Source organism: Pempheris klunzingeri, chromosome 1 (genome assembly GCF_042242105.1).
Source record: "Pempheris klunzingeri isolate RE-2024b chromosome 1, fPemKlu1.hap1, whole genome shotgun sequence".
In the NCBI taxonomy this organism is placed as follows: domain Eukaryota; kingdom Metazoa; phylum Chordata; class Actinopteri; order Acropomatiformes; family Pempheridae; genus Pempheris; species Pempheris klunzingeri.
Window position 1 is genome coordinate 7,656,415 of NC_092012.1, and position 23,945 is coordinate 7,680,359.

A 23,945-nucleotide genomic window follows, 5' to 3' on the forward strand; every position below is an offset into this window, starting at 1 on the left:
TCACCTGTCACTCCCTTTTCTCTTTGTGTTCTTTGTCTTACTTTCTGCATGAATGGCAAAAGAAACACAGCAAGTAAGCACACGCTCACGGCGCACACACCCGCACACACAACCAATATTATGACAGACTTTTTTTGTAACGCTGTGAAAGGTGTTGAGGCTTCAACAGACAAATGACAAAAGAGCTGTGTTTAGTTTGTGTGCAGCGTTCACACTGTGGAATGTAGCCGAGCAGCTCAGTTCAAACGCAGTCTTACCTCATTGGAAACATCCACCACCAGGTCGTCGCTTTTGTCCCCATCACTGTCCTGAAATGAAGGAGTGACAGGCTCATTTTAGACCAGTGACCAGTACAGTACAGTTTTTTGACTTTGAGATCAAAATAAAAGCTCTCAACAGACTTTGTAACTACTTTTTACTTAAATACAGAGTCAAATATAGCATGTGTTAATTATTGGCCCTCCTTCTCTGACTTTGGAGTAATTACAGGGAAAATTGATACACAGTTCTGTTATTCAGTCAATAGATATTCAGGGGGTATCAATAAATTACAATAATTGTAAGAAACATTTCTCTTCATGTATGCTGAATTGTACTAACTGAACGCTCTCACTAACAGACTGAAGGATGCATTAGCTTAGCATTTAATTAGAACTAATTAATTGGAGGTGGAACAATTAAACACAGTTAAATTACATACTCCTTTCCAGGACAACAGGGAAATTATATTATGTAAGTGTTGGTAATGCATCATTTTATGGGTGTTTGAATTTGTTTTGCTTATACATTTTTTAGGAGTGGCCTAATATAGTAAAACTACATCTATTAGGACAGTTAGTTGATCAAAGTTAAAATACAAGCAGAAACAAGCCCAGAACCCCACTAACATCTAGAGTAGGAGGGCTGCAAACACTCACATATCTGCACACGCTGTCTTTGTCGTCCACTTTGCGTTTCTTGGAGTCGAGGCCGTAATCTGAAGAGCCGCGGTGCTTCTCACTCGATGCCCGCAGGCTGTCTGATGGCGACACTGAGTTATTCTGCCAACAACAACACGCAGCCAGACCACATCAGTCTCCAGTTCCATCTGAGTGTGCTATACCTCCGACTCTTAGCAATGCTCATTAGAGCTGACATATGGTTACTGAGAGTTTTTTGAGGATGCTGTGTGCTGCATCATGTAGAATTGCAGCGTCATCAAGTAGTATGTGAGGAAGTGAGCTTGGCTAATAGCGTAAACGTGTAAATAGTGTAGTCTTTCTCCATCTTGACATGTTATGAAGAAATAAACTGTGGCTCAAATAAATAAGCTTCTCTGTTGGTTTAAGGTGACAGAAAAAAAGAGCCGTCAGTCAAGTGAATGTTTTGGGGCTTAAACACAGCATACGACAAACCCTCAGAAACCAGAAACAACTAAATGGTGCGTTTAAGTCCAGACCTGGATCTGGAGCCTTTTCATTTGACAGAGCAGTGACAATATTGACTGTAAAGCTAGACGCACAATGCTCTTGGACTGATTTGGGATTGAAGGTGCAGAAGAGGATTCTGGGACAGCTTAGCCCTGCTGCTGCCAAGGCAATGGAGCAAGGAGGAAACAGACGGGCAGCTGAGCAAACCCAAAAACACACAAAAACGCCTCCGGAAGACAAAAGCATTAAGTGGCAAGCTAGAGTAGGCTCGACTAGAGGTGTGGAGAGCAGACTGAAGCTGGTGTGTTCATATATTTTAGATTTTAATACACACACATACACACACACACACACACACACACACACACACACACACACACACACAGTCATCCAATCCTCTTGTAGACCTTCACAGTGACCTGGTCAGAAACACGCTTGAAGCAACATTAACAATTCAAACCAAACAAAGCTTGTATTCCTGACTACTTTTACTGCCTGTGACATGCAAGTACATGCAAATAAAAACAAAAGTGACCAGGGTCTAAGCACTGTGTAACTGTAAAAACCCACATGAATGAGTACTGGAGAGTCCCTGAGTGTGTGTGTGAGCTGCAGCAGGTCAGTGACAAAACAGGAGAAAATGACGGCAAAGTTCATGAAAATCAACCAGAATAAAAAAATAAAAAAAAGAGGAAGGAAAGAAAGAGGCCATTGAGGGAACCTGGACAAGAGTGCAATGTGAAGACACAAAGAGGGTGTTGCCAGCAGAGAAAAGAGCCATGAAAGAGGCAGAGTGAGAAAATGAGAAAAAAGAGGAAGAAAGACAAGAGAGCAAAACAGGAAAGGAACTTGGCAAGCAATGAGAGCGTAGCAGTGTGGCAATGAGTTCTCCCCACTAGTGGGAATGCCCGGACAGGCTGGCACTCTCTCAGAAGCTGCAAACGGGGTTTTTGTAGTCTGGGCACTGGTGTGGTGGGGTAGCACTGCCAAACAGGCCGACAGGCAGAGAGAGAGAGAGGAGGAGGAGTGAAGGCGAGCAAACCCTGAGGCCAGCCCACACTGTCAGGCAGCTCAACAAATCCCCGCTTTCATCAGAAACAGAAAGATATGGTGAAACACGGAGAAGGAAGATGTCTGCCTTCTTTGCAGCAAATGACGGAAAGACAAAGAAGAGCAGCAGAGCAAGAAACAGCCTGAGTGACATTAAAAAAGACCTCCTGAGCTGAGGAGGGTGATGATAAAAACACTGTGGTCAGGCATTTAATGGATGCACACATCCCTGCTTCTCAGGTCAAAATATGGAAATGTGTTCGGCTACTGTTGTGGAAAAGAAAGTCACAAAGAGAGTTTTAGTCTGGCTTGGTGTGAAGATGCTGTCTGACAGACAAAAATCTCCTACAGCATTACAGCCTTTCTGTGTCTGTGACCTTTAAAGGATTGCTTAGACTCAATAACCCTGCACTTGCCTCCAACTGTGGTATCAGATGACCTGAGACAACAGGACAGGAAGGCTCTGAGTGTGAGAGTGTGTGTGTGTGTGTGTGTGTGTGTGTGTGTGTGTGTGTGTGTGTACTCTTGAAAAGAGAGGGAGGAAAGGATGGCGGGGAGATCAGGTAAGGTAGTATTGGCAGCCGCTTGTCACCATACGAGATGGGGGAAGAGTTTGGGTTCCCTTCAGACATGAGTGGGCCCATTCAGGATGGCCAGTCAATGGGAACTCAATCTGGCCGAGCAGATCCAACAGAGCGTTACGCTCCAGCTAACTGAGAGCTTTAAGCCAGTCCAATAAACAAGGACTTTAACATGAGAAGGAGGAGAGAGATAGAGACGGCAAGAGAGGAAGTAGTGGAAAGGAGTAAATGAGTAGGATAAGAAGAAGGGACGGGCAGAAAATAAAGGTGTATGAAAAAGAAAAGGAGAAAGGTAGATAAAAGGAGATGAAAAGGAGTCGGTATTGGACACATGCAACAGTGAATCCTCTGAAGTGGCGAGGGAAGAAGAGAAGGAGAGTCAAAGTCGCTTTTAATTGTGCTGAAATTAAAGGAGGTAGCTGACTACTAATCCTCGTCCAGTGATTGGAGTCATTTTCCACCTGGATTAGATGGCACTGGCTTACTTGGCCAGACTTCATTATTTGATTTCAGTCATCCCCCTGAGTACAAAAATGTGTGTGTTCTTACCACAGAGAGCATGAATTTCTATTGAACAGTGGGCTTAAGTCTATGTAAAGTACACCTAATCACCAAACACAGTGAGCCAGACACCGGCAAAGTCACAGAGGAGATGAAGAGTCAACGTACCGTGCTCGACTCGCGTTCTTTCAGAGGAATGGCCAGGGGCGAGTGAAAAGATGAGGGACCAGGAGAAAGAGAAGCAAAACACAAATTAGTACAGGTGTCGCCACCACTCAGCACTCCAATTACAATAACACAACATATTATTCAGCTAAAACACTTCTCCTAAGTATGCAACTCAATGCAATTTTGATTTCTGATTGATTTTGGAGACACTTTCTAATAAGACACTTTTTATAGAGGGTTTATAAGTTGTAACAAATGACTGTTACTGCTTAATAAATCATGTACTGATGCTTCATATATCAAGTTTAAACCACTGATCATTGAGGGGAACTTTAGGTTTCCAGGTTGAGAGAAGCTCACTCGATGTTTGTCCTCCAACAGGAGACTTTTAACTCTGTTTAACATCTTTAGATCATCACGTAGACTCTCCAACTAACTGAAAATGACTGTGAGGCATCTGAACCAAACCCTTAAATTAATTATTACTGAAGTTGTAGAAAACTCCTTTATCAATGATTTAACATTTATAATTACAGATGACTCATTAGACAGTGATCCTTAATTACTGGCATGTATCAACTGCAGAATTAATGGTTTGTTGCCTTTATTGATTAATTATCAACATATAAAACAGCAGCCTTGAATGTGAAATATTCAAACTGACCAGTAAGAGATATTTTTGACATCTTAGCAACCCAAAAGTAATTCATAGTAATGGCTTTTAACAGATCTACAAAGCATTAGTCAGTGACAGCTTTAAGAGCATAGAATGACATGTTTCTATTATAAATGTGTCTGGCTGGTAAAACCAGCTCTTGGCGGGTAAAACCACCCATCAGTACTAAAAGGCTGCAGGCAGTGTGTGCGGCAGGCTGTGCTCCTCACCTCTGTGCTCCAGGTCGTGGTGGTTCTTCTCGTCTTTTACAGGCAGGTGGGCCTGGCTGCCAAGAGCACCCAGAGCCAGCAGACCGGAGCCAGCGCCTGTCACAGGGGGGATGCCGGGCGGCTGCAGGCCTGAGGGGTGTGGGGGCAGCTGGACGGGGGGTCCGTGGGCTGCGTGAGAGAGGTGCTGAGCCTGAAGCTGCTGCTGCTGCAAACAAAACGCAGAGAGACAAGAGACAAGACAGAGGACAAGTGGGTCGGGCTGGGAAGTGAATCCATGAATGACCACATTCTACTCGTGCATTAGAGCTGGCTTTGACAACATTTAGTTCAACGCCAATCCGTTTATGCATAATAGCAGACTGACAGACTGCCAACATGCTGATCCAGCTCATTCACTGTCTGAGGGGGAAAAACAGATTCTGGTCATGGCTGTAGATGTAATGTATGAATATCATCTGGTTCACAGTGTTAGACAGCAGAACACATTCATTTCCAAAACGTGTGTCTTTTTGCTTTTATCTCCCACTCTCAAGCACTTTAGCATTGGCTATCCATTATATAAAGAACATATTGTGTCACGAGGCAAAAAAAAACAACCCTTTCTATTGTGTCACTGCTAGCTTCTAACTGACGCAGTTGTCATTTTCACACCCAGCGGTGTTGTGCACCCACAGATATGTTGATCTTAAAAAGAGGTGTGGTCACACACATTGTTATCTTGGAGAACATTGAGCCATTAACCAACAAACACCTGGGCTAAAGTCAATGGCACATTGTTTTCCTGCTATTTAAAGGGCAAATTTATTCAGGTACTAAGATGTGCCAACATAGGTTCACAACACGTGTACACACACACACACACACACACACACACACACACACACACACACACACACACACACACACACACACACACACACACACACACACACACACACACACACACACACACACACACACACACACACACACACACACACACACACACACACACACACACACACACACACACACACACTTTAAATAGCAATGCACCAGGTGCTGGAGCACCTAGCGTGTAAAGGAAATAGGAGACGACACTGACTAATTTAATTCATGTTACGCCCAGAACATACCTATGATTAATGAACAGACTAAATACAACCCCTCTGCATCTAGTGCCTTACTTTGCGCCCAGACAATGAGCTGTTTAACTTAAAAAAGCAGAGTTGGACCAAGCTCTATTCATCACTTAAACAGGGCCCTACATCTTTTTTCATGTGATGCTCCTCTCTTATAACACTGCTACACTCATTACTGTTACTTTACAAAGTGTTTATGGTTTCTTATTTATGGTATGAGACCGTTATGTGACATCTACGTTCGACTCAACATCTCCTCTGGTCGTCAAAATTGTTTTTGCTCACGCTCAAACCACTGTGCTTCAATCATAGCTGCCTAGGAAAGTTGAAAATCAATAGGTCTACACTTGAAAACCTCAAAACCTTTCAACACTTTCAAAAACCAGGCAAGCACACCCACTCCTCCAGCACAATGCTGTTAAGCACAGACACAGCGGAGAACACACATACACCTCCCAAGAGGCCATGGACGTTTGTATGAGAGAGGCAGCCAGAGAGGAGCGCGTAGATAGACAGGAGTTAAATAGCCACTCAGGCAAGAGGGAAGCAAGTGCTTTAAAACAAGGTTAAATAACACTTAGCACATCCATCAACTGCCTCTCCAAAAAAGAAAAAAACATGACTGCTATTCTGCTTCCTAGATAAAACTTCAATAACCTCATCCATACATTCATTACATGATCTAGATGGGGATATATATCTAGTGGCTTACCACATTTAAAGGTTTATTTAGCAGCTGGCCATTATTCAGTCAGCTCATTATGCCGAGCTGGACCCAATATTGCACAATGGATAGACGCAACTGAGGGGCGGCATTGTTAATCGATATTGTACCGGTGTACCGAGCAGCCTATTTGTTGTGAAAAAGGAAAAGCGAGCAAAAAGAGAGAAGGGGGCAGCCAGAACAAGAAAAGGAGGGAGAGGCAGAATCACAAAATAACAAGAGAATGAAAGAGAGAGAGGACTGAGGCAAGGACGTCCCTATTGAGTGTGCCTAATGAGGAAAAGCGTGCAGGGATCATTATCAAGAAGCCTCATTAACGAGCTATAGCTCAGGAGAGGAACGAGGAGAGACGAGGGAAGGGAGTGGTGGAGGGGGAGGGGGAAGAGGGGAAATTCAGAAAATAAATTGCTTCCAATTCAATATTCATGGATAAAGAGCTGGCTTCCTTTCACACTTATCTTTTTTCATTATGTGTAAATGCCGCCACAGCTCAGGCAACTTCCACAGGAAACGGACAATTAAAGTTAACTAGGCGAAGCTGGCTCCCTGCAGAACAGTACTGTCAGGTGGAACAAGCATCAACAGCAGCAGCACAAACCAGCTGGCAGACTGGCTTAATAAGTCTGGCAATGGTAGCCACCGTTACCTACTTATCCTGTGCTTTACAACAGCCTCTGTGGCTCATCAAGTTTTTTTTAGTTGTCGTGACAAAAACGGGCAAACACCCTCTGCTGAAGACAAACCTGACTGAGCTCAGTGTTGGAGCAGGATTGAGACATGGTAAATGTTTTTGAGGTGAGAAAATATCCAAATACACCCACATCATGCTTTGTCTCCAAAAGGCATCATCAAATCCCCTCAAGAAGACACATATCACACTGCCAGCAAGTAGTTCAAAGCACTTTGGGGGGAAAAAAAACAGGTTGTTTCTCTGTGTTGAGTAACTTCCCATAACACTGACCATGAAGGCTGGGTAGACACTATGAGGCGGCTGCTGCTGCGGGATCAAAGGAGAGAGGAAGGAGAGAATCAGCCAGAAATTATATCAGCAACAAGCAAGAAAACTGAAGAGGAAAATCAAAACTTCGATATTGATTAATCCTTTTGTTCTATCAAAAACTATAAATCCATCCCAATGTTCCGGAGTTCAAGACAATGTCTTCATATCCACAGTCCAAAACCCCAAAATATTCAGTTTACCATCAAAGGAAGCAAAGAAAACTATCTAATAGTCACATTTAGGCAGGAACACAGGGATTTCGGAGCATTGTTGCTTAAAAAAAAAAAAACTTTTAATGATCAAAATATAAATTTTCTGTCAACTACTTGACTCAACTGTAAAAAGTAATTGAAAACAACACTAAGCGTGAATAATTGTGAAGTGCCTCGTGCTGAAGAACATAAAAACACATTGAACATAATAATCATCATCCTGAAACATAACAAAACAGACATTAACTGCCTGTAGCAAACCTGTAGATGCTCACTTCATAAAAAGACCTACACATTCAAACCAGATGGAAATATAAAGTCAATATGCACACCCAAATAAAGCATTCACATTTTTACACAGACAAGACCACTGTTAGAAAATGGACCAGAGTGAGAACAACATTTACATAAGGGTTGGCGATAAGCAGCACACCACCTGTAACTGACTTGTTAAACATTATCTAAGTACAATCTTGCTGTGGATGGAAATCATGGAAATGAGGGTAGGAACATGGCAAAGAGACTCTGGCGCTTGTAAAATCAATCTCAATCGTGTCACCTCTGGCCGTAACTTATGCAAAACATCATGTTGGACAGAGGAGACTAGTTTGCATCTTTGTTTCTCATCTTTCCAGTCCCCTTAACACCATTCGGCTCAGCTGGGTTGTAGGTAACTAATTTAATGTAAACAAGACGTTATTTTAAAAAAGCATCATGATATTTTGTTTCTCAACATTTTCACCTCTAACTGTAGTTAGTTTTATAGATTTTTATAGAAATTATGATGCGTTTTAAACCCTTGTAATATATATTTTAATGAAAAAAACAGGGCTGCAACACATTTTTTTCATTTATAATTTTCAACTACTCATCAAGTCTACTTACCATCTTAAAGAAAGCTCATCCTGGTGTCTGACAGTCCACGGTGATGTCTTTATTCGACCATCAGCTAAAACTAAAGATGTTTGTGTTTTTCCTGATACGCTTTTAAGCCTTTTTGCATTAAAAATGACTTACAAGGTCATATCGATCGTTATCCAGGTCATTATCCAAATAGTTGGCAAATAATTTTCTGTAGATCAAAGTTAATAAATTAATAATTTCAGTCTCATATAAAATAGCAATATCTTATCTTAAAAGTCTCGTGTTTGAATGTTATGTGGCAACAAATCAGGTCCTGATCCCAAAGTTGAACATTATATGCTGTTTGGCATCAGATGCCTCCAGCAGGGAGGAGAGGTCGAGGAGGATGGGTGTTTGTGGGAATTTTTTTTTTTAAACCTGTTCTATCTTTACATGTTTTGTGTTCAAAGAGACTGGTAGGTACAAAATCTTTTGGAATTGGAACAGAAAAACACCGCTTCAGGCAGCATACAAGCTACAATGGCTGTAATGTTATCCTTCGAGGCTACTTCACCAGGTCAAAGTGTGTCCACTTTAAGTGCTTCTTTTTGTCACTGACAGGCTCAGATTGTTATGTGAAGTGTCTGACAGCAGGAATAGACCTGTCCAGATCTATCTCTGTTGGAAGGCTCCTTTTTGTTCAACCAGAAATAGATGCTATTGCTATTCTATCGCTGTCTCAATCTGCTAGTTTGTTTGCGTTATTGTGTGATTTTGTTTTAAAGGTTAAAGGATCCAACACAATATTTGTGTGACACACATTAACACAAACAGCTCGAGGCAGAAGTAGAACAGCCACTTCCGTGCTCTGTGAGGTAAAATCACTGTTTTTGTCAATGGAGTCTGGTAGCTTTGAATAGTGAGATACAACAGCTGGTTGTGGTTAAATAAAAAGTCAAAAATAAAAATATCAGAGTTATCCTTTAATATACTGTACATATTGCATCGCATACCAACACACAGCCCCATCTTGTGTGTGTGTCTGTGACTCAAATCTATTTTCTGATCTAACTACTGTGGGAAGCTGCCAGAGCCTGATGCTCTCTGAATATCACTCAGACTTTAATGACACCACAGCACCGCCTCACTCACACTGCAGGGACATGGAGATTGATGATCACCTGCCATGTCTTTGCCCCAATAATTAAACTCCGTTTTCCTGTGTGTGTGTGTGTGTGTGTGTGTGTGTGTGTGTGTGTGTATATGTGTGTGCTGTCTGGCCCTGCCCACCCTTAATGAGGGAAGGTCACTCCTGTTGTGGACAGTCTCACTAAGCTAGAAAAGGAAATAGGAAGTAATTACCTTGAAAACTGGGGGTTGTGCTCCTGCCTCATTTACCTTAATCGAATTTCGATATCTGCCTCTCATTAGACTTGACCCCCCACCACTGGGACTAGCTAACCGCTGACTAACCTCTGCTACAGAGGACTAATCAAAAGGGTCAGTTATCCATCTGGGTCCATGCTGGCTATTAGAAAGCAGCTCAGCTCATAGTAGTTAAATAAAACCAGATGAAAGACCAAATCACTAAAAAGAATAGTGGCTCTGGTGTGTTTTTAGGATTGTGGCTACAATTAAGGTTACAAAGGTCGGTTTCTGATTTTTTAAGTGAACTCCTTTCCTCCAATAAAGTTCAGATATCTGTAGATGCTCTCAAACATAATGAAAGTGTTTGAAATACTTTTGATACAATCAGGCTAAAAAACAGCAAGTTAAAGCCAAAAATTGTCTTACACCCTAAAAACTAACTCATTAACACTGGAGCAGACAAAAGGCTGCAAACAGCGAAAAACTACAATAGGGAACAAACTCCAGAAAATCTTATTTGCTATGTGATAGTAAACTGAACTATAGTACAGCTGAACTGATAGCACCTTTAGAAAATATTCTTGATCATTTTCTGACATTTTTTAATTGATCGCAAAGATAATGCAGAGGTTAATCAAGGAAAACAATCTTTAGCTGTAGCTCTAGCCACAGCAACAGCAGCTAATTTGGGCTATTTATATGATGTGAGTACAAGGCGAGCAGTGTGTCAAGGCTCTTAAGTCAGAATAACCACAGTTTTTCATGTTCTTCCTATTCTGCCAACATTGCTTAAACGCAGCCGCAGTCTTTCACCCTCTACATGTTACAAATGTTCAGTATCTGCTACGTCCATAATGCTGTAATCTCTGCTGCAATCACAAAGCTTGTCCCAACCTGACCACTCTAATTCCTTCTGCTATTGGGTCAGAGGTAGGGGTAAGCCTGTTGGCTGAAACCTTTTATCTAATTAAAGTGCAGCCAAAGTGAAATCTGAGAAACACCCTGATCTGATCTTAGACTGCACTGTGTTTCTGTAGATCAGATGCTCTTTGCCTGAGAAGAAAATCAGAGCAGAGCTGCAGTTAGGAACTGCACCCTGCGTGCTGACAGGTCAAGGTTAAACAACAATCAGAGAAATTACAGCAGTTAACACCGCATTGACAGCATATTGCAAACATTGTGAACTCAAATAAAAACATGATAAACCACTAGAGACAGGGGCAAGTCTGCACACGAGAAGAGGACGTGGCTTTTCTAGTTTGTATTCAGTCTGAACATTCAAATACCACAGATAGAAAGAAGGAAATGGTTGCAGATTAATACACTAAGCTACTTTTATTCCGTTTCACCCCTATTTTCCTCCTGAATCTATTGCCCTTTCCCAGGTTATGCTTGACATGCAACACTTCAGCTGAAGCGTATAAAAGGTGAAATAAACCCGTGAGCGAAATGTAGCACACTTAAATAGCCAATATGTCTGTAGTGGAGTGCCCGTCCTCCTCTATGCGTGCAGTTTTGCCCCCGGCCTCAGGTCAAATGAAGGAAGAAAAAGGGGGTATACACACAGTGAGAGGCAGATTGGGAAGTCCACGTACCCCGATGATAGCATTCAGCTCAGTCATAGTCACCTGCTTGGCTCGCTCAACAGCCTGAGCCACCTGCTGTTGGTGCTGCAGGACACATAAACACAAAGATTAGATTCCTGATGGAAAAACGTTCATTAGAAAACACTGAAAGTAGCACATATGCTGGACTCTACAGATGGTTTACCTACACGAGGCTACAAATAGGCGCTTTAGCCGGGAGGAAAATATGCTCCATAATGCACAAAAGCCATTTTATGCTGTAGATAATAAACTATACACAATAAGGGATCTTATAGAAGATTTAATATGTTAGAACTGTATGTGTGTGTGTAATGATTAATAAATGATCAATAACTTGTATTCAGAGAGTCTTACAGTCTATGAGATACCTTGTCATTCCTATACATCCCACTGACGAGATCTATCAGTTTCCTGTGTAGTCACTGAACTGAGTGAATGAAATCATCCTCAATCTTAAAATGCTACAAGCAGGGGTGACACTCACCTCTTGTGACAAGAACGGCATGATCTGAGCTAGAATTGCATTCAGACGTTTGGCAATCTCAGTCTGTGGGAGAAGAGAGAGAGAGAAAACATTAGAGTCATAGTCCTACAGGCTACTGCATGCCACAGGCAACACTATAATCAAGCAGTTAAACCACAGATAAAACAAAAAGGTGTGCGTGTGTGTGTGCACACACGCACACACACGTTTGCAGTGTCCATCTGGACAGACCCTGTATTTCTTAACTAAATTGGGACCGCCTTAGAACAAATTTACTTCCCCCTTTCTCCTGCCTCCATTAGACTCAGGCCTTATTTCATTAGGAGGCTGAAATATGCTAATACCATCTGGCTGGAGAGACCATAATGAGGTCCATACTTCATAATTACGGCCCATAGATAGGGGGTGGAGCACGCTGAAGCAGACAGGTTAACTCTCTGGCCCTATCTATCACAGGCATCTTTGGTATCGACCGCAGAGTATTAGCTGGGACAGTAAGATGATACTGCAGGGCTCGACCAACATAGAGCACTTTACAGCGCTGCATTTGGACAAATGGATATGCTGCGCTGCCCACCTACCGCACTTGAATGTCCCAAGACATTTTGCACAAACCCATTTCCTTTTTTAAAATCTGTACTTTCCACAGAGAGGGGAGGAAGAGGAGGAGGAGGAGGAGAAGAAACACAAAAGTAGAAAGCAGAATAAAGGCAGAGGGGTGGGGTGTGTGTGGCGGTGATGAATGGTGGAGTGAAATGCTCTGATTTGACACTAAGGTAATGTAGTTTGACTGAACCGGGGGAGGTGAACTAATTGATTCAGAGAGATTAGGGGTGGAGGCCCAGCAGGTGTGTGTGTGTGTGTGTGTGTGTGTGTGTGTGTTGGGGGGGTCCTTCCCAGCGTTTTATACGCTGCTGCATTCCACTCATTTTCTCCCTTAACCTTGTTTGACTGTGAAAGGGGGAGGGAGGAGAAAGGAGGAGAAAGAAAGTGGCAACGGGAGACAGGAGGTGCCAGTAGCCTTTTGCACAACCCTCGGTTTCACTCTTTATTTTGGAAGAGGGGAGGCAGGAAAAGGAGGAAAAGAGCGGAGGGGGACAGACCATTGCTGGCCTGTCAGGAATTATCTCACAAACCCCCGTCTGACCTTAGACTGTGCTTTCTCCCCCCTCCATGCTCCTCCAAACGCTTCTTCACATCCCTCCCTGCTAATCTCCACTACTCTCCTCTGTGCCCTCCCTCCTTCCTCCTCTTCCTCTCTCATCTTCCCCCTCTTCTGTTGCTGGGGCAACGCTATCTGGCACGGCTGATCGTTATGTAAATTGGGCTGGGGCCCTGACCAGAACAGCCTGTAAAATCATATTAGGCGCAGCAAAGAGGCAGGTCATTAAATTGAATTTTCGGCCTGTCGATCTGATCGGCACGGGAAATTAATGAGGGATAACTGGGAGTGGGGAGGGGAGGAGGGGAGGGGGCTGCACTGGGGGGGTTGACAGAGAGTGCGAGGGAGACAGAAAGAGAGAACGCGCTCTATGGAGACTCATAAACCATCATCATTAGCGGGGGCTGGATACAATGACACACAGTAGGATTAGAGCGTTTCAGTATCACACCGCTTCTCTGGAAATGGCTGCAAGGGGAGCAACATGGGGCTTGTAGGAAACAGCGGTATGCTGATACGCTCGGCTATTAGAGCAACAACTTTACAAACCCTCACCACAAACCAATTCGCACAGAAAGACATGCATTTGTTTTCAGTAAATCACCACTCCACTCCACATTCATGGAATTCAGGTGCACTCGGCCTTTTGTGTTGAACTGTGAAGTCCGCTGTGCTAAAAACACACCGGCTGATTCTGTAAGGAGAACTGAAGCACCAGGTGCTTTGAAAGCTGAGATCATGGCGAGTTGCATTCAGGGTCTTTTTATGGTTAAACGTTCCCGAACCCTTGGCTTCCTCTGAAATTTGCCACGGAGTATAAAATATTACTTTGGAGCCAGGAAATAAAACAATGGTACAGACTTCCTTTGCATCCATTTCTGTTTTTCTTTTTGTGGCCTAATTATTGCGATGCTTATGCCGTACATTTTGCCTGTCATATCTAAGCTACAATTTAAGAGAATGTGAGGGCAAACATGACTCACACGGAAACATACCGTTAAGATAAAATCACTGCCTTTATCGGCTACATCTTGTCCCTCCTTTTCAAATGTAGTCACTCCACTCTTTTCAGAGTTCACACATTATGAGGGCAAACGGCCACATGGCTTATTTACATGACTTTTTCACAGACATTCTGAAGGGAAAAATACTGATAACGCATCACATCCAATGACTCGCAGCACTCTTAAATGACTCCCACTTTACTTTGGAGGCACCATTTTCCACAGTGCTTTTAGTAGCAGAGACAGGCACTAGAAAGAGTTTATTGTCACTTAAAGCCACTGAAAACAGAAGCCTTTGAGCCGGCAGAAGCTTTTCACTGCAGCTCCACAATTACAGGTACTCAGGGTTGTCTAGTAGCACCAGAGCTTGGAGAGGCTCTCTCTCCATTGCATCCCTCTGTCAATGGTGCGTTGAAAGCCATTTGGCTGTTTGTCGCTCCAGGCATTAGCCCCCAAGTGGAGAGCAGAGTCTCTGACGAGGATTCAATTGGCGAGGAAAACAAGTGCCATATGATGGGGGGCAGAGGGGTGGGGGCAGAGATGGCTGTTTGGGAATTATCTTCTCAGCCAGAGCAGAGGAAGAAAGAGGCACTTAGAGGTATCTTGTTCATTACAAATGCATGAAGAATATTTTGCATGTGCATGTCATTCTATTTTGAGCTCATACACACAAAACTGAAGTGACATCCTTTTCTGCAGGGGAGCATATGGAAATAGGCTGTTTTCCAAAACATTACATCGGATTTCGTTAGAGTTCAAATCATCATGTAGACGATATTTTTTCATAGATTTAATTTTGAATTATGTAGTCTATATGTACAAACACACACAAAAGGTGTTTTCTTCCGTTTAACCACATCAACACTGACACACAAAACCATCATCAGCTGGTTGGTTGAGTACACACACACACACACACACACACACACACACACACACACAGCCAGACACTAATTGTGTAACACTGTTCTCTCAGCCCTTCTAGCCTGGCTATCAAAATAAAGTATGTCTCACAGCCTCCAATAACCTCGTCAACCTCCCTAGAGAGAGTGTGTGTGTGTGTTCTCGTAGTCAGTTTGTTTTGGCTTAGAGACAGGTCGGCCATCATCACCTTGGCAAACAATTCCAGGAATCCTGTATAAATTATTCATTTGCACAAGCTCTCTTTCTCCCTCCCTCTGCTCCTCCTTTTACCCTCCTCCACCATCCAGGAAACAGACATGTCTCTCCTTGATGAGGCACTTTCTCTATTTCACTCATTCACTCAACAAGTGAGGAAATGGATACACACAACAGACACCCAAAATGGCTACCTATGCTGCAACAAAAGCAAGCAGGCAAACATAATGGCATGATTAATTCTTGAGATTTGCTTTTTCTATTCATATTCCTTTTGCTTTCAGTTTACCAAAGATAGAACTGAAATTAAAACGTAGGCAATCATACAAGAGATAAACAGGGACCACAACAGAGAACAGAGGTAGTGAAAAACAAAGCAACCCCCACCACACCCACACCACAAAGTCAGCAGGGCATGTTGCTGAGGCAGCCTAATGAGCTGCGCTAATTAAAATCACTTATTGACAGCAAGCGAGGGTGATTACCTCCACCCTGCACTCTTTGCCATCATAAGAGACACTGTCAAAACAAATTACCCCCCGGCAGCCACACAGATCCCTTCGCTAGCAACTGTTCAGCACAGCAGCAGCATAGGGGAAAGCAGTGTGTCCGTTGGAACCTGAATTACAGAGTGTGTGCGTGTGTCTGTGTGTGTTAAGACTGGTGTTACCATTTAAGGAATATGAGTATGTATTTATATGTGCCTGTGTGTGTGTGTGTGTGTGTGTGTGTGTGTGTGTGTGTGCGCGTCAATTCCCCTGCTTCTCAATCCAGCTTTGGAGCGATAACAACACAAAGTGAGCTTATCACGTCTTTTTTCACACTGCAATAAATCTTCAACACAAGCGAAGTAATATGCACGCCTGCATCCAATAATCCCCCACCCATCCCTCCCTCCTCTCCTCCCTCCCGATAACAGGGACAGCTAAGGGCTATCTGTTTACCTCTCGCTGATGTCATCACAAACACTCGTTCACCAGGGAGGGGAGAGGGGGGGGGTCATGCATTATTCAGAGCGCTCCGTCGACTCCACCGGGCTTATTGATAAACAAAGGAGATGCACAGGAGAGGACCAGTCGATTAACCCATTTACCCTGAAGCCTCTCACTCCTTTCCTGTCGCCGTCCCGCCTCGGTTTGTCCGCTGCCACCAGCGTTCACCCACAACAACCAGCTCCACCCCCTCCCTGCATCCCCTCAACCTCCTTGTTGGTGATAAGTGACTGACAGAAAACGCTCAAGAATGGGGTGGAGGGGAGCAGGGGGTGTTAGAGGCTCCTCAATAAACAGCAAACACCTAGTTAGCACACACACCACATCAGCACATACAGACACACACACCGCATGCCTACAAAATATATAAATATATATATATATATATATATATATATACACACACGTCTACAGCTGATGAATTGTGCCGTGTGCTGCTGTTCCAACTGGGCTACCCTCCCACTGATGCCATTAACCTTCTGGATCTGAGGGCCATGAAGCCTCCACCCCACCTCTCTCCGCCTCTCTTTCTCCCTCTCCGACAGACTCCTGCTCTCATACATCATATCACACAGCTAATGACACAAGGGCCATCATTCACATCACATCGCTGGGGTGGCAGGGCAGACAGAGGAGGGGGAAGCAATGAAAAGACATAAGGGCACAAGGAGGAGGAGGAAAAGGAGAACTGAGGAGGCAAAGGTGACTGACGGGAACAGAAGGCAAGAAAGAATCAGAAAAAATGAAAATGCAAGTGTAGAAAGATAAAAGAGGGGCGTCTTGAGTTCACATTTATCTTTTTTCCCCACTTTTTAGTGAAGTGAACAACGATTATGGTGATTTCTGTTAGTACAAAAGAAAACATGGGTGTCACAGGGCTGATGAAAGGCCTCGGGTCACGTCTATAGCTAAACAGAGTGGTTTTGCAGTGTTCTTTACAGGGGTAATCCCACTTTTATAGAGGGGTGATGCCTTGCATTTAGGACTATGGGCGTAGGATCAGCAGATGTCTTTTCCTGACCACAACAAACGTTAACCAGCCAATTACAGCCAACCAGACAGCATGGACACTCGTCATCCCGTGGACACGCCTAAACACTTCAGATGAAATGCTCAAAAAGGCTCCAGACACCTCACAGGTATGAAAGAACGTATAAATGCTGAACTGTGTTTTTATTCAGCTTTTTGGGCCACAACTACCTGCCATTTTAGAATAGTACAAAATGCTCATCACATTTTCGCAGAGTCCAAAATGACTTGTTTGGTCTAAAAGCCCAAGATATTGAATTTACAACCATACAAATCTTCAAGTTTAAGAAGTTGAAGCCAGTAATTGTCTATCATTCTTTCTTGATTATTGATTTATATGACCTTCCCTCAACTACTTGCTTCAGCACCAAAAAAACATTCAGATTAAAGTGAGAACACTGATGACACCAAGACAGACAAGGACCACATAGCAACGTCAATGAAGGAAGCGCTTGTTTATCCAGAGGAATATCAGAGCACAGCTGACAGAGAGGCTCTGCCAGCTTTTAGTGTCTTGCTCAGGTTCACCTCAGCAGGGTGAGTTCTTGGTGGTATGGGGGCTTTAATCTAAGTATTTGGTCTGAGGGACAGTTTCCACAAACAATAGAACAACCAGCCTCCAAAATGCTGAAGATGACAGGCCAAAGCTCAACTGGAGGCAAACCGACAAAGAGGCCTGATGTGAAGCGTGGCCTGTATTTCTATGGCTAAGATGACTTTAACATATCTACCCCCTCTTCCTCCCCCCGTTTCCTTCATGCCTCCAGCCTACTGAATTGACTCCTTGGGTGGTGAAGAGGAAACTGCAGATATTTTTGCCCCATTCATCTGTAGAAATCTTTCCACTGCAGCATGATGCCCAGTGCTGGGTGGCAGCTGAACTAATGAGCTTTTAGCCCGGCTGGCACTGGGGACGCAGACACTGAATAGTGCAGGCATGTGTGCGCGCACATACACACACACACACACACACACACACACACACACACACACACACACACACACACACACACACACACACACACACACACACACACACACACACACACACACACACACACACACTGAGAAGGACAAACCACACAAAAACACATCCTCTCAGATTGTCTGCCAAATACTTCACTTTAATCTTATCAAACCATCTCCATCAGGCATCGTGCCCTTCGTGTTGTTTAGCCTGTCAGCAATTTCACTACAGGAAGTCAGTTTGTGTATGCCTCCTAAAGCCATTTAAGGATGAGGGTAGGAACTAAGGTCAGATTTATGTGTGTGTGTGTGTGTGTGTGTGTGTGTATTCCTCAATCACTAGGGGGGGAAAAACAGTAACGTGTTTTGGCTGTAAACACACCATCTCTGATATGGCTACATACCTGTTTGTGCATCTCAATGTTGAGCCCATAGGACATTTCATAGTACTGTAAAATAGAGGAGAAGAGAAAACATTATTATGTAATACAGTTAGCCTAAAACAATTGTTTTAAACACTTTCCGGTGAATGCATTTCTATTTGTACACTGAATCAAACTTTTTGACTTTCCTCTGCCGATGAACAGAGAATTTCTTAGTGCAACACATGCTTGTTGACCAGTATGACATTTATCTGTCCTCTCAAGCACCCAAACAACAAAAGAGACCATTTGAATACTTGTTGCAGCACACGGGTGAGCCATTAAAAAAAAACAACACACTGACATTAACCAAAGAGTTGACAACTTCATGTTTGTGCAACCACAGCCGACAGACGATTGGCTACTGTTCTCATCTACTTCTGCTGCGCACTGCCAGTCTTTGAGCTAAAAACACTGTCTAAGGCTTCAAAAACCCAGGAGAAAGCCAATACTATTATTGAAAACAACATTATCTGCTGTTGATTGCCAAAAGCTTGGGAGCCCACCAACAGATACAAAGTAAAGCATAGCAGTTTGTCTGTCTTGTTTATCAAACACACAGTAAACCGCTTCCACTTATTATAGCTACTCCCACTACCTTCTGGTTCCTCACAGGGAAAATAATATTTAACAAACGTACTGCTGCGTTTGGTTAAAGTCATTCCTTTCAAGTACAAACATGATAAGCACGCACATACACAAAGTAAGAGTGAGGTCTAAGTTACATCACTTGCCAGATAAAGATTGTTCTTTTTCTGTGCACACAATGCAGCTTTTCCTGCATTAGAGAAAAAGACCCTTTGTGTTGGGAAGTCTTTGCAGAGGCACAGATTTCTTTGTCTCCATTTGATCACCACGGAGCTCTGAACTGAATGTAATATGTTTTAATTGCAGTACTGGAACGGTTTTACATTTAACCCCTTCACAGCTCTTTGATAGAAATAAAGCGGCCATCTTAGCTCCCAAGTAAGGTTTGCGATGAAAGTGCTGAAACATGGAACAGGAATTAAAGGCCATGTTGTGTGGCTGTACAGTGATTTAAAATTATTGGCTACCAACCCGAGTCACTTGCTAATTCTCATTGTGATTTGGTCTACAAAATATACAAAATGAGGGATCTCTCCTTTTGTCTGACCAACAGTCCAAAACCCAAAGATAATTATATTTAAATTCCCACATGTGAGAATCTGGAAGCAGCAAATGTTGGGTCTAATAAGGAGTTAATATTGTTGCTGATTCGCTTTCTTTTACCTGACTAATCTTAGTAATCAATTCAGATCATATGACATCACAACATGTTGCTGATTTACTAAAGTTTCTTGTCTAGATCATTGACACAAAGCAAGTTCTTGTGCAACACATATTCAGTGTTTTGTGTAACATAATGCAAAACAGTGAAACGCATGTAGCTGATTGCACTGAACGTCAATTTTGATTATTTTAAGTGATAGTCTGCATATATTTCCCATATTTTGACACCAAAAGTGGGAAACTGTTCTCATTAATATTGTGACATTGATTCCAACGACAACCCCTTCCCCCAACCGTAGTCATCTATAGTTGGAGAAAAACACACAAAAGTCACGCTCAGACTTTCTGGTGTCTGAGAAACCCCCGGGTGTGTCAGAAGTGTCTAAATGACCCCCGTGGTTCACCCCGTGGTCACGAGAAGTAAAAAAAGAGAAAAAAATACAGGAAACCCTCTGATTCATGCAGGTCTGCACACAGCCAGCAGACCAGTCATTAATCCCCAGTGGGTCATGTTGGGTGTGTTAGGGAGGGGTGGTGGAGGGTCATAAAGAAGACCCCAGAGCCATAGAGGGGGGTCGTCACACCCTGCAATCAATAGTTGGACATTTGCCCCCTGCTAGAGTTTCAACCACCCCTTCACACACCCCCACCCTGCACCTTCTTATCCAATGAAAACACGGGCGTGAGTCAACAATACCAAGCAGAGACAAATGCTAACATGGCCTTTGCAAAACACCAGGGCTGCACCACCTGTGACTGTTCACCTGAGGCTAAAGGGAGGGTACGGCTTTAAATCACATTCACAGCTTTTTTACGACGACTGCTCTTACCATGACGTAGTGACGCTGCATCTCTGTCTTTTCATTGGCCAGCTTATCGTACTCCACTTTAAGACTAAAGGAGGAGAAGACAGAAATATGATTATGATAAGTTCGATATGCCTCACGTATATAATTTAAAGCACATTCTTGATTTGGGTGTATTACACCATGTAAAACATTCAGAGCAGACATATTTATGAGTCCAACTTCAGTGTGAATTTGGTGCATGAAGCTACAAAAATGGAACAAAACAGAGGCAGCTTCCTCTTCCTTTTCTTTCCAGGAAGCCAGTGCTGTTTACAATCGCTGGTCATTACCTGTGGTACTGGGCCTGCAGGAACTGAAATTCGTCTTTGATCCTGTCACAGGACTCTGCCACGGTGAACTTGAAGCCAGGCTGCCCTGGCTGGTGAGGTGCCTGAAAAATGCGAGGTTGGAGATACCACAGATGTAAATAACGCCGTCACAGTCCAGATAATAGTCTCATCTCTCTCTCTCTCTCTTTCCTCCTCCTCTTTCTTGGGTAAACCGTGTGGGGTTTTTTTTTTTTTTTTTTGCTCTTGATGGTTTGTCCTCACATTTCCCCTGGGCCCTGACTGGCAGAGGAACGAGCCGCTTTCAATCAACAACATGTGCAATGACAGAGGCGGGTCACTTCTTCCTCAAAGTAATGCTACACGGTAGGCAGAGGATGACGGAGGGAGGGATGAAAAAAAAAAAAAAGCATATGCAAAGTTGTGCGATTTCACTGCATGCTGCTCAAAAAGCACAATCAAGCTTTAAAAATGCAACTATAACAAACTGCACTGACTTAAGTTAAGCAAAAAGGGGGAGGAGGAGGTGGTGATGGTCTACTTTCCCGAGTCCAAGCAAAAGCTCTGATGTTGTTGCCAATAAACACGATCTCCCAGTTTCTCTCCTGCCAGACTGGAGCTCCTCAGCTGCACCGATGCACACCATAAATAGTAAGGTGTGGATCAGCAGCTCCACTCTCACCAGCTAATTAGGCTACTTTGAATGGGCGGTGCATTTGCATCATTTTACAAATAGTGACAAAGACAGCTACTTACCGGATGCCGGCCTTGTGGATACATGTCGCGTCCTTTCCACGAGGGAATTCGGTGTTTTCTCTCTTTCAGTAATCCCAGTGAAGGTGCGGTAAATCACCGCCACCCCCTCCCCAGTGTGCGCAGGATGGCGGCGGACAAAGCCCTGCTCTCGGCTGCGAGGCGCCCACTCAGACCCCGACCACTGGATGTATCACCTCGTCGCCTTTTTCTTTGTACCTAAACAAACAGAAAACGGGGCACAGCTGAGGAGCTGAATCACTTTCGCGGCAAGCGACCAAAGCACCTTGTTGTAAATCGACAGGAATTAAAGCTTTACGAACTTAACCGGACTCGTCTGCTGTCTCACAAAATGAGAATAAAATCTTTTTTTTATCCCGATCGTCCTGTATTATGTTTTTCTACCCTTTGCAAATATATCCAATTTTCTATCAAAAAATATCTAAATCTGTCGCCTCGATTTGCATAACAGAGAAAAAACCGAGAGCCAGTAAAATGTGTTTGATCCGAGGTATCAAATAAATCCCAAAGTTGCTACTTTTGATCACACCCTCGTCGACACGATGCTTTGTGTTTCTCGTAAATCTAACGACTTGTCTTCCACAAAGGGAAACAGAACACACACACACACACACACACACACATCGGGTTGTTTTGGTGGTCCGGGAAGATCAGAAAACAGGGAGCTGCTGCTTTCAAAGTCGGCTGCCATAAAGCCACACCACCACCACCACCCGTCTTGTTAGCGGCTCCCTTCATGTCGCCCTTTTTACCTTTGTCTGGACTGATTCTTCCCCTCTCTCTTCAGCACAGGTACAAAAAAAAAACAGTATCCAGACACAAAGCTTAATATCCTTGACTTGTAGCCTCCACCAACTGTTTGATGAGGGCGAAAAATGTCCGTCGTCGTTTCTATTTTTCATACACTTCTTCTTCTTCTTTGGCCCCTTGGGAGTCCTTTAAACCCCGGTGATCCCGAGGCGGAGAGCGTCTCTCCGTCCGGTCGGACGTCGGAAACCCCTCGATTGGGACGAGTTGTCGACCGCAGACAACTTCAAAGAAAGCCCGTTTTAGATCCAGTACTAGTGCGGGAATCTTCCAGTAAGTCCACAGATTATCGGCGGGTAAACGGGTTGATTTTTTTTTTTTTTTTTTTTTTAAATATGTCGGCCGTTGTGAAATATACCGCGAGCTCGCTGTCGGGTATACCCAGTTCCTCCGCCGCGCGCTGTACCACACACAGACTGCGCACTGACACGAGGACCCGACTGCCGAGAGAGGGCCCCGTTCTGACCAATCCGGCTCTCCGGAGGAGTTTAGCCAATCTGACCAATCACGGCGCCGCATCCCCACGTGGGGTGTTCACCCCAGCCGGCGTCCTGATTGGGCCCCGAGATGTGACCTCACACGTTCGCCATTTTGGATTTGAAATGACATTCGGTGCGTTCAACAGCTTGTTCAAAACAAAGGCAATAATTTATACGTCCGTGCGTTTGAGCCGCTGCTTTAGCGTGTTACATTACGGGTGCATACATGGAAGTTTCATCATTAGAAACTACGCCGCTTCAAACACATTATGCTGGTGTAAACAGGAGAATAACCCAACTAGCCAAACACTGAATCCACCACTCTAATAAAAGCATTATGCTCTGAAGATGAAATGTGCTTTAAGTATGAACAATTATAAATGCAGCTAGCTGGACCCTGAACAACAGCTTCAACTCTGAAGCGGGAAGATCACACTTTCTGCTCTCACTTCAAGGAGAGGAAGAGATGCCAAGAAAAAAAAAAAAAGAAATAAGCCCCGTTACTATGCCAAGAACAATGGGGAGCTCATAGAAATTCATTCAAGACCCGAAGTAAGCAGAGGATGTGAATACCGCTTAATCTACAGCAGAGTGTCCTTTGAGTGACTTGAATTGATCGACCTATTTCTAACGAGACCTCAAGCATCTACAAGCTTTCCTATCAGCAGCACTAGGTAGGCTACAACACGTCTGCGCGTCAGGATATCAGCCTATCGAGTGATGCGCAGCGTATCCGGCCCCACGTGGGTCCCCTCTCCCCCCTCTTCGCCGCCTTTCATCCAATGGCGTGGCAGCTGTCTTCCTGCGCGGCTTGCGATTGGCTCCGCGCTGGAAAAGCTGTCAGTCAGGAGC

General features: G+C 43.8%; 1 protein-coding gene across 3 annotated transcripts in view; it reads right to left on the minus strand.

Annotated features, from left to right (window-relative positions):
- Positions 1-23,011, minus strand: part of tle3b (TLE family member 3, transcriptional corepressor b) — a 32,005-nt gene extending 8,994 nt beyond the window's left edge. Inside the window, exons 1-12 of one of the 3 annotated variants that reach the window (XM_070835096.1) lie at positions 22,560-23,011; positions 21,790-22,005; positions 21,037-21,137; positions 20,729-20,792; positions 18,630-18,674; positions 11,954-12,016; positions 11,428-11,532; positions 7,401-7,436; positions 4,595-4,799; positions 3,710-3,726; positions 918-1,040; positions 258-308 (exon numbers count right to left, since the gene is read on the minus strand). In XM_070835096.1, the coding sequence (XP_070691197.1) occupies positions 258-308; positions 918-1,040; positions 3,710-3,726; positions 4,595-4,799; positions 7,401-7,436; positions 11,428-11,532; positions 11,954-12,016; positions 18,630-18,674; positions 20,729-20,792; positions 21,037-21,137; positions 21,790-21,813 (834 nt within the window). In that variant the 5' untranslated portion in view covers positions 21,814-22,005; positions 22,560-23,011. The remainder of the gene's footprint in view (positions 1-257; positions 309-917; positions 1,041-3,709; positions 3,727-4,594; positions 4,800-7,400; positions 7,437-11,427; positions 11,533-11,953; positions 12,017-18,629; positions 18,675-20,728; positions 20,793-21,036; positions 21,138-21,789; positions 22,006-22,559) is intronic. The other 2 variants (XM_070835259.1, XM_070835177.1) reach the window with 2 other exon arrangements.
- Positions 23,012-23,945: the final 934 nt, after the last annotated feature.